The sequence below is a fragment of the Nicotiana tabacum genome, chromosome 15 (genome assembly GCF_000715075.1).
Source record: "Nicotiana tabacum cultivar K326 chromosome 15, ASM71507v2, whole genome shotgun sequence".
Classification (NCBI taxonomy): domain Eukaryota; kingdom Viridiplantae; phylum Streptophyta; class Magnoliopsida; order Solanales; family Solanaceae; genus Nicotiana; species Nicotiana tabacum.
In genome coordinates, this window is record NC_134094.1 from 58,022,456 (window position 1) to 58,037,731 (window position 15,276).

General features: G+C 38.4%; 1 protein-coding gene across 1 annotated transcript; it reads left to right on the top strand.

The window, feature by feature from the left end:
* The first annotated feature begins 12,064 nt into the window (after positions 1-12,064).
* Positions 12,065-14,198, top strand: LOC107831953 (chlorophyll a-b binding protein, chloroplastic). The gene is made up of 5 exons (XM_016659747.2): positions 12,065-12,465; positions 12,562-12,747; positions 12,828-12,865; positions 13,122-13,636; positions 14,009-14,198. Exons 1-5 carry the CDS (start codon positions 12,410-12,412, stop codon positions 14,024-14,026), a joined length of 813 nt encoding a protein of 270 aa, XP_016515233.1. The 5' UTR covers positions 12,065-12,409; the 3' UTR covers positions 14,027-14,198.
* The last annotated feature ends 1,078 nt before the right edge of the window (positions 14,199-15,276 follow it).

The following is a 15,276-nucleotide window of genomic DNA, read 5'->3' on the forward strand; positions in this document are numbered from 1 at the left end:
TTAAGGTAAGTAAGGTAAAAGTGAACAACATACGAGATACTCAGATGCAGAAGGTTGGGAATAGTCCATACTTTAGATAGAAGGCTAGAACCGCATGGATTCAATATCCAGGAATGATAGCGGCATCTTCAGTGGCATATCTTATAGCCTATGGTTTCTAGGTATCGAGAGGTCTAGTTAAGAAAGTAAAATAAAAGTTAGAGACGATGTGATGTCTCACTTGATGTTCCAGAATAACACAAGGAATCTATGGTGCGAGGAAGTTGAAGGAAGGCTACGAGTAGTATAAATGGATATGTATGAGTCGCAAGCTAAAGTATGGTAGAGCGACAAGATTGTAGGAAGATAGGAGTAAGGATAAGAAAGGGCGAGTGAGAAGGTGACGAGAATGGATAAGCCCTCGAGATTAAGCCCACTAAAATGAGAGAGAGCTGATGGGTGCCTGAATAAGCTCAAAGAAGTCTATGACTAGTAGCATTTAGAAGAGATGGAGTGCTTCCCTGGTAGTGAAATAAGGGTGTGATTGCGATAGATAAAGGATGACGTTTAGGCCTTCGAGTGAGTAATGATTTTAAGAGGATTTCATGGATTGTACGAGATTAAAATACCCACGTAAGTGAATCACATTAGGATGCTATAAAATACGGTCATTGAAGTACAATATCACCCCTAAGTGGATTAAGAAAGTCATTTCAAATGTTCCCTGATGAGACGTGAGCCCTAGCGGTAGTGTTACATAAGAGGCCAAATTATCGGTATTAAGAATTATCAATAATGTATGGACAAAGACACAAAGTATGAAATGAGATTAGGCCGTCATTATTAATATGAACAGTAATGAGGGGGCATTAAAGGACTTAGCTTATTGCATATAGGATAAGCAATAAATGTAACCTGGAGTTCGGTAGCATCCCTCAATAATGATAAATCAAAGTAAGAGTTATGGCAGTAAAGTCATACAGATGGATAAACGGATCTATGACAGAAGGTAGCAACAGTTACGAGATTAAAAGGATTCCGACTACAAGTCGTGGTGTGAGAAAGAAGCTTAAAGGGGGGAATGACCTGGCCCTTAGAATTATTCACAGAACAGTTGCTTAGATGATAAGGAAAGTACTAAAGTATTCAGAGGACATAAGTTATGAAAATGATAAGTATATTAGTCAATATTAGAGGACGAATGTTCCAAAGGGTGGAATGATGTAACATCCCGCATTTTCATATGATAAAGTTTCGTCGTAAGTTAATCGACGCAAGTTTGGGAATGAAATAATTTCGTGATAATAAGACTTATGCTATTTTAAACAAGTTATGAGTGAATTGGTGAAGGTGAGAGGGTAAGCAAATCGAAGAAAATAAATTTCGTCGAAGTTTGACATTTTGGGATAAAATACGGGCCGAGCGATAATACCCGATATTTATGGACTAGTACTATAAAATGTACCATATGACCAGGATAGTAGGATGTATAAAGTGTATTAAAAATAAGTAGAATTTTAGGTAATTTGAGACAATTCTTAATTATGCGGGTAATTGGTTAATTATCGGGTAGCGGAATATTACCTAATTAATAAATTGATGATTGGATAAGGTTAATATCCCCACCCCACCCCCACGTGGCAGCAAGCCACTAAACCAAACAAATGACTCTTAGTCATTTTTGGTTAGGTGGCAAAGTAAGGTATTAAGTGCAAGACACTTCATTTCTCATATTTGGATACAAAGACACTACAGAACGTTAGCAATTCTTTCTAGTTTTCAACAAGACTTCTTGCAACCAAATGATTCCAAGTAGAATTATTAGGACCTTAGCACCGTAAACTTTTACGGTTCTAAAGGAGTACGGTGCAACCTTTTCCAAGAATATCATACGGATTGTTTCCTACTCCAGGTATGTTAAGGCTAAGATATTCCTTCATTTTGCATGATCTCGTAATTACACAGGTTCGATAACGAGGTATAAAGAAAACATTCATGTCCCAGAATTTACGTATATTTTCCTAGTCTTGTAAGTTACAATATCTCCTTATCGGGATTTTATATTCAATTGAGTATTTCCTTTTTCCAGTCAAGAGAGCAGAAAGTCTATATATACAGTATTACAGTATTTTCATTACCATAGAGCTATAATCGATGGACAGGCCCCTATTGGGCAACCTCTGATCAGATGGTAAGTTATATACCGAGCCTACTGTGGCCGAGCGCCTATGGGCGAGCCCAATTGGTTGAGATATAGAGCGTAGTATGGCCGAGCGCCTATGAGCGAGCCTACTACATCAAAGCATGGTAAGTTATATACCGAGCCTACTGTGGCCGAGAACCTCTGAGCGAGCCTAGTTGGTCGAGATATAGAGCCTAGTATGGCCGAGCACCTATGAGCGAGCCTACTACAGTAGAGCAGTTATATATATATATATATACCGAGCCTTATAGGGCCGGACAACTATTTTACTTACTATATTGAGAGAGTTGAGTCAGTATCAGCAGGTAAGCATATCTTCAGATTATCTTTGACTTCCAGTTGCTTTTAGTTATTATATTATCAGTTCAGTTTCAGCTTTCAGTATAGTGCCTTACATACTCGATACATTATTTCGTACTGACGTCCCTTTTCTGGGGGCGCTGCATTTCATGCGTGCAGGTTCAGACAGACAGACGGGTAGACCTCCTTATTAGGTGTTGCCCAAGTTCAGCTTGATCGGTAAGCTCCATACCCTTCGGAGTTGCCGGGTCTAGAGCTTTACGCATGAATTTTCAAAGAAAAGTTCAAGAACCTCTAGAATTGCAACCAAGCGTCCGAATCCTATCAAACCAACTCCAAATGACACCAAATAAAGTCGCATTATGGATGAAACTTGAATGGTTGGACTCGTATTCGAATGGGTTGTCAGAATTTGTGAGTTTTTAGGGTTTCAGGGTGCGGGTCTGGGGTTGGATGTTTGGTTGACTTAGAGTATTTGGTTAAAGATTTGACCTTTATCGATTGGGTTTGTTTCCTATGGCATTATTTGATATTTTTGAGTTGCTTTTGGCTAGTTTCGAGCCGTTCGGAGGTCGATTCGTGCGGGATGATGCTTCTAGATTATCGATTTGTCTTGCTTGAGGTTAGTATCTTACCTAAACATGGTTGAGGCACTGGTTACCTGAATTATTTGTGATAGCTACATGCTATGGGTGTCGCACATGTGTGGGGTTGAGCCCATGTGCATGCACTGAGGCTATGATATGCCTTGAATTGATTTCTAAGCTTCATATTGTGATATTTCTTATATTTGTACCCCTTTTGGTGAGCTATTTGAACCATGTTTGAGGTTACATAGATGTAAATCTCCTGATTGAACCTGATAATTGCTACTTTCGTGATGTAATTGCCTGATTTCGCCTATGATGGCACACTTTGCGCATACATACACTTTAACATGTCACTTATACAAGTCCAAGAGTATGAGATTTGATGTTCATTGCTCCTATACATGTATTCTTGTATATCTGCTTCTTGTGTGATATGGGTTGGACGGGTGGCACGTGAATACACCGTGCGATTGTGATTATTGGCATGTGAAGCGGTTGTGATTATTGGCACGTAAATGGGTTGTGCGTTTGTGATTATTATCAAGTGAATATGCCCATACGGTTGTGATTATTATCACGTGAATACACCATGCAGTTGTGATTATTAGCATGTGAATACACCATGGTTGTGATTATTAGCGCGTGAATACATCATGTCGTTGATATTTATGGAACGTGAGTTTTTCGTGCAGCGTGTGGATAAGGATACATCTCCCCGGGGTCACCCTCTCATGTTTCTCTCTTGATGGTGTTCACACATTATAAGGAAAACTGGCAGTGTATGTTTTGGTTATTGAACGGGGTGCATTTTGGTTATTGTATTTCTTCTCTACTTGCAATTTTCCTTCAGTGTATGCATGATTTTGCTGCATCTCTTCTCTATTCATTATCTCTGAGGTGTATAGAGGCCTTTATGCATATCTTCTCTTTATGCTACCTTACTTTATGAGATAAGACATGGTACATATCTTCTCTATATGTGAACATGTGTGACTTGGCATTCTTAATCATGCATATCTTCTCCATATGCTAGATTGTTAAATGAAACAGAGCATGTTACGTTGTCTTCATGTACCGAGGTGGCTTTATCTGTGATTTATGATTTGATAATATTATTGATGTGTACTTATGAGATTTAAGAAGTGAATATGTTATTAGCGAGTATCATTGATTATTCTTGCCTATATTACCTCGTCGAGGTTAGTTATGATACTTGCTGAGTACATGGGGTCAGTTGTACTCATAGTATATTTCTGCACCTTGCGTGTACATTTTAGAGCTGAGATGATGTGGATGACGGGAGTTGGCATTGAAGATGTACCTTCTTTCTGGATATAGCTACCACTTGTCCTTGATAATTTTAGATTCGTACTCTATTTATGTATATTCCAAATAGATGTTGTATTTATTTTCATACCGGCTTTATAAATCTAAAACTTAGTGGCTCATAACTTGTACAACTTATCCTTGGGTTATTGTATGGAAATTGAGTTAATTCACTTATTGATTTCTTATTATTTTCATTAGAGTTGTGTTGACTGTTGTTTGGCATGCCAAACGAGTTGGGTTAGGTGCCATCACGACTAGGTAGATTTTGGATCGTGGCAAGTTGGTATCAGAGCTCTAGGCTCAAAGGTTCTACAGGTCATGAGCAAGTGTCTAGTAGAGTCTTGCGGATCGGTATGATGACGTCCATACTTATCTTTGAGAGGCTACAAGGCATCTAGGAAACTTCCCATCCTTCTTTCTTTATCGTGCGTATTGATTCAGCTTGAAGCATATATCTTTGATTTCCTTCCACCCACCCATATGTTATATTGAGCACTCGGTATCAGCTGTGCATCGATGGCTTGTGATGTCATGGATGAGGTGCGAGATGTATTTTCTGTGTTGTGGAGATAGGCTAGTCTGGAGGACTTGAAGCCAAGTTCAGACCATAGCTTTAGCTCGGTAGTTTGAGTTGTGTGAGTATGTGCATTTGGACTTATATGTCTGATTCTGTCCCTAGGAGTGGGATTGATGGCTCAGTGAGTGGTTGGATAGCTATATGATGAGTATTACGTGAATGAGGACTATGCTCAGATGATTTGGATGTGACAAGAAGAATTTTCTTGAGACGTAAAGGACTTTGGGTACTTGATTTCTGTCTTGATATGTTGTAGTGTCTTGAGTTTCGAGTGTGTTGAGGGATCTTTCAGTTGTACGTTTTTAGTCTGAAGTATATTTTTATGTCTTGTTGACAAGTTCAGACTCGAGAGAATTTAGTGATTGCATAGTGTTTGTGACCATGATAGAGCGTAAAGAGATGCCATTTTGAGGCTAAGCAAGTGGGTTATCTCCTGCGGGATGTTCTGAGGTTGTGTAATCCTTATGATATTTTTGTGAAGAGTCTTTCTACTAGTGGGTTATATGTGCTACAATTTGAATTCGGATTGCCTGAGTGAGTTCACACAACTGTCGCGAGGGTGAATAAGTGCTTGGTAGAAGATTTGAGGTACTTTATGACTGGTGCTACATGAGCATATGAACAATTTGGTTGAATTACAGTGCAACATTATGGCAGTTATAGAGTAAGGGTATTATGGTTTATCGAATATGATGTTTTATGTCTTCGAGGCAAGTAAGGGAGTCTGCTATCGACAATCACATTACATGGTTATGCGTTATATCAGTTTGGGTCTGAGGCACGTTTGTGGATCAATTATGACTTGAAGGAGGCTAACTTCGAGGATGGTGCGGGGAAAGAAATTTCTGAATGCATGAGGTACTATACTTTATGGGCATATGAAAATCTTGGAACGATTCGGGTTTGTTATTCTTGGTGAACGTAGTGTGCATAGAGTAGGGATTCACTCGGTTGCTGGAAGGTGAGGTTACTTCTTTAGGTGTTTGTGTGCTAATGGAGCACAAGTCGTTCACCTCATATTGGCAGTGCGTTGGATATTAGATCAGAGTGGGTGACTCTCGATAAGTCTCTAATGAGTTCAAGATTCATATGCGGTATTTGAGGATTTCCCAGATTTGTAAATGGCTAAGATCTGAGATTTGCATTGGATGGTATCGAGACTTGTGATATTTCTGTATCATTATTGATTCTACATTTCAGCATTTGAGAGGTTAAAGGAACAACGTCAAATTCACAGAAGGTCTCTTCAGAGTGGGTGGGTATCTCGATTGTGGTACTATTGGGTGTCTAATAGGGAATACAGTGGCTTATGGGTCTTAAAATGACGTGGTTTTATGCTAGTATCTCTTGGGGTGAGATTTGGGTTAAGGATCATAGATAGTGTACTGGAAAGGAGAAGTGTTAACTTGAAGGCAAGTCGAGAGGAACTCGAAGAAATAGGTCAGCTTGGTAGTGGTTTGGATCCATAGTAATGAAAGTGATCGGTTCTTTCGGTTTGGCAAGATATACAGCTGTTTGTGGAAATACTCTTAGGTTGGGAGATCTGTGTGACTTGGCTGAGTTAGAGAGATTCAGTTCTAATGATATAGTTTTATGCTAATGGGTTTCGAAGAGTTCTCGATAATTTCGACTATGGCTTGGGACGGATGTTTTCTACAGGTATGGGGAGTATATTGCGTGTTGTGATTTTTCTCCTGGATGGGGCCAAGTGGAAGGTTTCTGGCTTATGGGGTAACTATCCTACTTGTGATTCAAAATTGATAATGGGGTTCTCGTGTTTTCATATGATGGCATGATGGATGCGGTGCGACGTGTGGGGCTGAGGTTTGCATGTACAAGGTTGCGGTTCCACTTCGAAGGGAAGGTCATGAGTTCTAGATAGCATAAACGGTTTAAGATGTTTAGAAGAATGCCAACACTATCTGGTATCACCTAAGAAGGGTACATATTTCAGAAGATGCACTGTGTTTTGACTTGCGGATGCTTGACTAATATTACGATAATCGTCGAGTTTTTGACTGTCAATGTTAAGAATTTGCTACGTGGTATGGAATACTCATGGGAGTGTTTCTCATGAGATGATTGGGTATGAGAGATGTGTCAGTTATTTGGTGGAGTTGGGATCGGATATGGAGATTCTTGTATTCTAAGGATTTAAAGACTGAGTTTTGAGAGGTAGATTGTTCCTTGGTTGCGGACTATGAATACATGGCTAGAGTTAGACAGCTGATGGTATGTGTTATAAATAGGTTATTGGTGGCTTTTGGAAGTTTATTTACCTATTCATGGATAATCGGAGTTGATTTGGGGGCCCATTGGTAGGCCTAATAAGAATGTGTGTTTTATATCAGATCGGGTTTGTTTACTCCGCACAACTAGTATTGAGGGGTGTGACATCGGTTAGAGCTGATCTTCTTCGTGTTCTGATATGTTCTATGTGTTACTTTTCTATGCTATGATGAATTGTGAGACTGTTGACCATTTACACACATGATGCGGTTCTGTCTGGGCCTTGTGGTGAAATTCGAGTGAGATGATTCTTGGGGTGTTGAATGGTGTATTGTGCTTTGGTTGTGGTCTTCCTGATTGTGGTATATTGTGTTATCCATTTCTTCATGATTGTGATCATTACGGCTCGATGGGTATTACATGTGGATCGGTATGTTGGATTGGGCTACGTGACACAACGGAGTGATATTGGGATATAATCCTTTGTGCTTATTTTGTATGTTGTGTTTTCCTATATGAGATGGGTTCATAGGTTGAGCTTGCGGAATGGTTCTCTCATTTGATTTTCCTTTCATCATTGTTTGGCGCACAAATTGCATGTTATATGGCTCTAGGTGGTATTGGTGTGGCATGTCGGTCGAGCAGCTTGTACTAGATGAGATGAGGCTAGTGGACCAGAAATGAGTGCTATTGGATTTGATTAAGGTAAGTTGGGAAGAATAATGTCATAAGTCAGATCAAAATTTGGCTATGGTTCTTGGCGAGCGAGAGAGCCCATGACTTGATGATCTGATGAGTGGTTATGAGTTTCTATATGTTTCTTTCATTGCTGGCAGTGTACGAAGGTTCAGAACAAGGTTTTATTTGATATGAGGTATGTCGTCGGTACCGGGTTTGTTATTGAGTAGCTATTTTGGTCGAAAGTTATTACTACGAGTATCTAAGTTATGTGGTATATCATGTGATTATATTTTGGAATATGGTTATGGCTTGATACAGCTGGTTCAGATTATATAGTACATAGATGCGAGAATCGGGTCTTATAATGAACTCCGTATGTTGGAGATTGTGTTCTAAGATTTATGGACTAAGGTTGAAGTATGGATCTTCAGTTAGGTTATGTTATCAGGTGAATATGGATTAGGGTGACATGGGATGACCATGGGTATGTGTATGGTGAACTTATATGGTGATTTGATGGCTACAGAACGACTCTTGGAACGTTCGAGGACAAATATATATTTAAGTGGAGGAGAATGTAATAATCCGACCGGTCATTTTGAGCATTTGCATTTCCGTTTGGTGGTTTGAGGTCGTGATTAGCTTCATATAATGTATTATGACTTGTGTGTATGGTCGGTTTTGGTTTTCGAGTGGCTTGGGATGGATTAGGAAGAATGATTCTCATTTTAGAAGCTTTAAGTTGGGAGAGTTGACCAAGTTTGGCTTTTGTATATTTGACCTTGGATTGGAGTTTTGATGGTTCCGTTAGGTCCGGATAATGATTTTGGACATGGGCGTATGCCCGAATTCGTATTTGGATGTTTTTATAAGTTTTCGGCTGTATTTGGCGAAAGTTGGCAATTCGCGAAGGTGCTACCACGATCGTATATATCGCGATCACTACCAATCATTATCGCTACCACGATCACGAAGGTGCTACCACGATCACATCGGGTACGAAAGTTGGCAATTTGAGATTGGGAGCTCAGATTGTTTAGGCGATTTTTACCACTTGGATTGGGATAAGTGTTCTTGACTCGGTTTTAATTATTATTCATGATTCTATCTTTGAAATCTAAAAGAGAAATTGGGGATTTTTTTTGTCAAAAGGTTTCTAAAGCAAATAATTATGAATATCGATTCGGAGTCGGATTTGGATTAAACTTGTATGGTTGGACTCGTAATGGGTTATCGGAATTTATGAGTTTGTTGGGTTCCGGGGTGCAGGCCGGGGGTTGACATTTTGGTTGACATTGAGTATTTGATTAAAGATTTGACCTTTATCGATTGGGCTTGATTCCTATGGCATTATTTTATGTTTTGGGGTTGCTTTTGGCTATTTTCGAGCCGTTCGGAGGTCAATTCATGCGGGATGGCGCTTCTAGAGTATCAATTTGGCTTGTTTAAGGTAAGTATCTTACCTAAACTTGGTTGAGGCACTAGTTGCCTGAGTTATTTGTTATAGCTATGTGTTATGGGTGGCGCGCATGTGCATGGTTGAGCCCATGTGCGTTCATCGGGGTACTATTCATGCTCGGAGTAGTGCTTAGGCTATGATATACCTTGAATTGATTGCTAAGCTTCACGTTGTGATATTTTTTATATTTGTAACCCTTTCGTGAGCTATTTGAACCATGTTTGATGTTACATAAAGGTTAATCTGCTGATTGAACCTGATAATTGCTTGATTTGGGCTATGATAGCACACTTTGCACATGCATACACTTTAGCGTGTCACTTATACCAGTTCAGAAGTGTGAGATTTGATATCCATTGCTCATGTACATGTATTCTTGTATATCTGCTTCCTGTGTGATATGGGTTGGACTGGTGGCACGTGAATACGCACTGCGGTTGTGATTATTGGCACGTGAATTGGCCGTATGGCTGTTATTATTGGTACGTGAATCGGTCGTACAGTTGTAATTATTGGCATGTGAATTGACCATGCAGTTGTGATTATTAGCACGTGAATACATCGTGCGGTTGTGATTATTAGCACGTGAATAAACCGTGCGGTTGTAATTATTAGCACGTGAATACGTCGTGCGATTGATATTTATGGCACTCCAGTTGTTCGTGCAGCGTGTGGATTAGGATCCATCCCCCTAGGGTCACCCCCTCATATTTCTCTCTTGATGGTGTACACGCGGTATGAGGAAAACTAGCCAGTGTGTGTTTTAGTTATTGCACGGGGTGCATTTTGGTTATTGCATTACTTCTCTACTTGCAATTTTCCTTCAGTGTATACAAGATTTTGCTACATCTCTTCTCTATTTTCTAGCTCCGGGGTATATACATGCCTTTATGCATATCTTCTTTTTATGCTATCTTACTTGATGAGATAAGAAACGGTACATATCTTCTCTATATGTGAATCCATGTGACTTGACTTGCTTAATCATGCATATCTTCTCTATATGCAACTGGTGAAGGATTATCTAGTATTTCACGCATATCTTCTTTATATGCTGGATTGTTAACTGAAATAGAGCATGTTACGTTGTCTTCGTGTACCGAGGTAGCTTTATCTGTGATTTATGGCTTGATAATATTATTGATGTGTACTTGTGAGATTTAAGAAGTGAACATGTTATTAGCGAGTATTATTGATAATTCTTGTCTCTATTACCTCGCCAAGGTTAGTTATAATACTTGCTGAGTACATAGGGTCAGTTGTACTCATATTACACTTCTGCACCTTGCGTGCAGATTTTGGAGCTGAGATGATGTGGATGATAGGAGTTGGCATTCAAAATGTACTTCCTTTTCGGATATAGTTATCACTTGTCCTTGGTATTTTTTGATTCGTACTCTGTTTATGCATATTCCAAACAGATGTTGTATTTATTTTCATACCAGCTTTGTAAATCTAAATCTTAGTGGCTAACTATTCTTTGGGTTATTGTATGAAAATTCAGTTCTTTCACTTATTGATTTCTTATTATTTTCATTAGAGTTGTGTTGAATGTTGTTTGGCTTACCTAACGGGTTGGGTTAGGTGTCATCACGACTATATGGATTTTGGGTTATGACAGTGAACCGCCAGTTGTTCTAGAGGCAACTTCATCTATTAGCAGGCTTTAGTACAGTTTTTATTTTGAGCTGTGACCCGAATTTTATTCTTAGATTCCGTAGCTCCATCACTTGGTCTTTTCAGCGGGTTCATGGGATTTATTAAAATATATTTTTATGCTTCTGCATTGTATCTATATTAGTCAGATGAGCAATATTTCTCTCTTACCTTCTTCTATGTTTTTAGCATGTTTAGCTTAGAGGATTTGCCTTATGGGTAGTGGCTCATTAGGCACCCTGTCGTGACCTAGATGTCAGATTTAGGTCATGATAGAATTATATCATTCTCATAATCAAGATAAATTATAGTTAATTTTGTACTACAATCATTCCATCGACTTGTCCAATTCCATCTTAGATTGTGAACATAATCTTTATAATTTATAAGAATCGATAATATAAGTAAGGGACACATAGATCTATTTAATTTTTTATTAGTATTTAATGTACAGTTATTTATAATAAATGCATGGCTAATATATATATATATATATATATATATATATATATATATATATATATATCTCTACAATATGTGTATTAGTCGCTGACCAGGAGATAATTTTACCTTTGTTGACGCCAAAATAAGAAAATCCCAATTATGTACTTACGGGAAATAAGGTTCAGAACACAACGATGCAAAGGCCTGAACACATACGTCTATTAAATCATGTTATTTCCTCCCCGACTATATATTATGCCGTGTAAAAGTCTGTGTGTATGTGGGGTTTGTGACACGCCGAAGAATATTGGAGAAGAAATGCAAATGAACTGAAATTTTAGGAATTTGGTTTAGTATTCCAACATAGTATGTTGGAGTTTCACTTCTATAAGTTCTGAACTCCGAACTCCGGCACAATGTACTAGAATTTCACAATGTAAAGAGTTTTCAAACTTCACTTATAAAAATTTCAAACTCTAACACACTTCAGTGAAGTTTTTCGTATTTCACTAGAGGTATTTTGTTAAAATGTTATTTTCGCATTAAAGAGTGACTAAATTTTAATTAGTTTTGAGACTGAGGCTATATATTGATAGCGGTATAAAAAATGGCAATCCGTCTATTCTTTCAGATAAAAGTTATAGTGTCAACACATGTAGGTGAATTGTCATAAATGCCCCCATGAAGATCTCAACTTACACAGCACAGAAAGGGACAGTAAAGCATATGAGGCCATTTGAACAAAGAATATGAACCACCAGATTTAGATTATTCCAGGTAAACTGAAGGAAGTGAAGGCAGAGGAACCAGATATTAGATTGTGGTTGCCACATGTCAATTCAAGCAGCCAATCACAGATTCGCCCTTTATCCATCAAGATAAGCCTCTTCTTCTTCATACAATATCAGCTTCTTCATACACACCACCAATTATTCACTGCATTCAAGGAAAAATCAACCAACATGGCCTCCGCCTGTGCTTCATCAGCCATTGCGGCAGTTGCATTCTCTTCTCCAAGGTAAGCCAAGTTTAAACAACACAAAAATATGAAATGTAGAAAAACTTTTTTGAAGTGCATTAACAATTATTCTTTGTTTGAATCATGAATCTGTAGTTCCCAGAAAAATGGATCAATTGTAGGAGCAACAAAGGCTTCTTTCCTTGGAGGGAAAAGATTGAGAGTAAGCAAATACGTCGCACCAGCTGGATCAAGATCGGTTGCTGTCTCTGCTGTTGCTGCTGACCCTGATAGACCCCTCTGGTTCCCTGGCAGTACCCCTCCTCCATGGCTCGATGGCAGGTCAGTCATAATCAAATATGACTCCACTTCCATTCATTGTTCTGGTGGAGCTAATTTCAAACTTAATTTTTGCTATGCAGCCTCCCCGGGGACTTTGGTTTCGACCCTCTTGGCCTTGGTAAGCCAAAATCATAATCTTGGTAGTTCCTTGAAATCATATCTTTCTTCTCTATGATATAGCATACTTATTCTAATTGAGTAATATCAAGGATTTAACCTATCTACGACTATCAGTGTATAACACTTTATACAAGTCTTAAGTCTAGTGTTGCTAAATCCACATTTTATGGATGGTTAGTTACCTGTAGCTATCTTTCAAATGACTAGATATTGTTTTACACTCTGAAATAACAACTGTTACTGATCACTGACAGCATCTGACCCGGAGAGCTTGAAATGGAACCAGCAGGCAGAACTTGTACACTGCAGATGGGCAATGTTAGGTGCTGCAGGCATTTTCATCCCAGAATTCCTAACAAAGATTGGCATTCTTAACACACCTTCATGGTACACTGCTGGTGAACAAGAATACTTCACCGATACAACCACTCTCTTCGTCATTGAGTTGGTACTTATTGGCTGGGCTGAGGGAAGAAGGTGGGCAGATATCATCAAGCCTGGGTGCGTAAACACAGACCCCATCTTCCCTAACAACAAGCTCACGGGCACAGATGTCGGGTATCCAGGAGGCTTATGGTTTGATCCTTTAGGTTGGGGATCTGGTTCTCCTGAAAAGATCAAGGAGTTGAGGACAAAGGAGATCAAGAACGGAAGGCTGGCCATGTTGGCTGTCATGGGTGCATGGTTCCAACACATCTACACTGGAACAGGACCAATTGACAACCTTTTCGCTCACCTTGCTGATCCTGGTCATGCCACTATTTTTGCTGTAAGCACCACTTTTCTTTTAACTCTAGCAACATACAACCTGAAACCTATTTTCTTGTCCCATGTTAGAATTTGCAGAATTTATGAGAAAAAGGACTGACTAACATTCTCTCTGAAGCACATGTTATCTTATTTTATAGAGGATTAGAGTAACATTAGTAGGAGCAAGCACAACTTAACTGTGTTCATGCTTTTAAGCACACAATATTAGGATTAAACTACTACCACACAAGTAATACAATGCATATATATTTAGAAAAGTGAAGATCTTGAGGTTATTCTATATCACTGCATGCTCATGCAGAATGAAACTGAAAATAGAATTTCCAACACCAATTTGAGTAACTGACACTATTTCTGTTTTGTTCTACAGGCTTTCAGCCCCAAGTAAGAAGCAGGAGCGCCATTTGTTGGCATTGATGTGTTGGAGTGACACTCCGAAGATCTGAAGAAAGAAATTTTAGAAATTGTTTTCCAACTTAATGTTGTATCACTGCACTTAAGTTACTTCTGTGTGTATCTTCTGTAGAAAAAGATTAAGCAGTGTACAAATATCTTTGGGATCTCCTACGTCCTAACAGCAGCAAGATATACTATAAAGACCTCACTAGGCTGCACCCATGAAATGATTCAAGATTTTGAATGCATTTCTACTCATAGATAGAGAGTAGATATTTAATATTAAGTACACAACTGGTAATTCCCTCCTCTCTTTGAAAGGCAAAAACAGGACATCGAAATAAGAAGACATGTTGTGGGGCTGCAAGAGCCTAAAGAAGACACAGAACTAATCTTAGGATGATTCATGTCTTCACAAAATTTTCTGGTTAGGTAATGATGCTTGCAATTTGAACATGATAAACACCAAATTGGATTTCTCAAATCGAACAGACCTCTGCCACTTCATTCCAAACAAATACCCCTCATGCATACATTAACTTTAACAAAGACACAGGTAATGAAGAAAGCTCAAGAATGGTCAGGTTTCTTTTGACTTAAGAAAGGAGTAACAGAAGCCCATATAAATCTAGCAACCATCTAATTGTCCTGAGAACCATAGCCCGATTGAGTTTCTAATATGTCTGTGTGAAACATACATGTAAAACATCTTATCTGTCCGCACAAAATCACTCGAAACATATGCTTCTTGAAAATAACAAAACAACTTCTATTCCATACTATTGCTGCTTCCAGTATTAATAATAACAAAATAACATCAGCAACAGCAAATGACCAATTCAGCCATCTTCAAGATAAGGGTTAAAATTTGACATGTTGACTGTATATAGTTTCATCAAGGACTCCGGGTAAAAAAATTAGAGACTTTCCACATTAAATATCATACTTTTTTAGCAATCAGATGACGCTTTCAATTAATTAAACAATATTGAAGCAAAAAAAGTTATATTTTCCAGGTTTCTGATTTTTTTTTGTTTTTTTTGTTTTGATAAAGTCTACTAAGCTGATTGGTTAGTAGCTAATTTTTTTAAACTAAGAAAATAAAAGTCTTTACAAATGAAAAAGGAATATGAACTTGCAAGGGGTAAAAATTCTAGAACCAAATTGATGTAAGGGGATACCAATTTGATTTTACAAAATGTCCGAATAACATAAAAGTGATCATCCGAAATGTACATTATG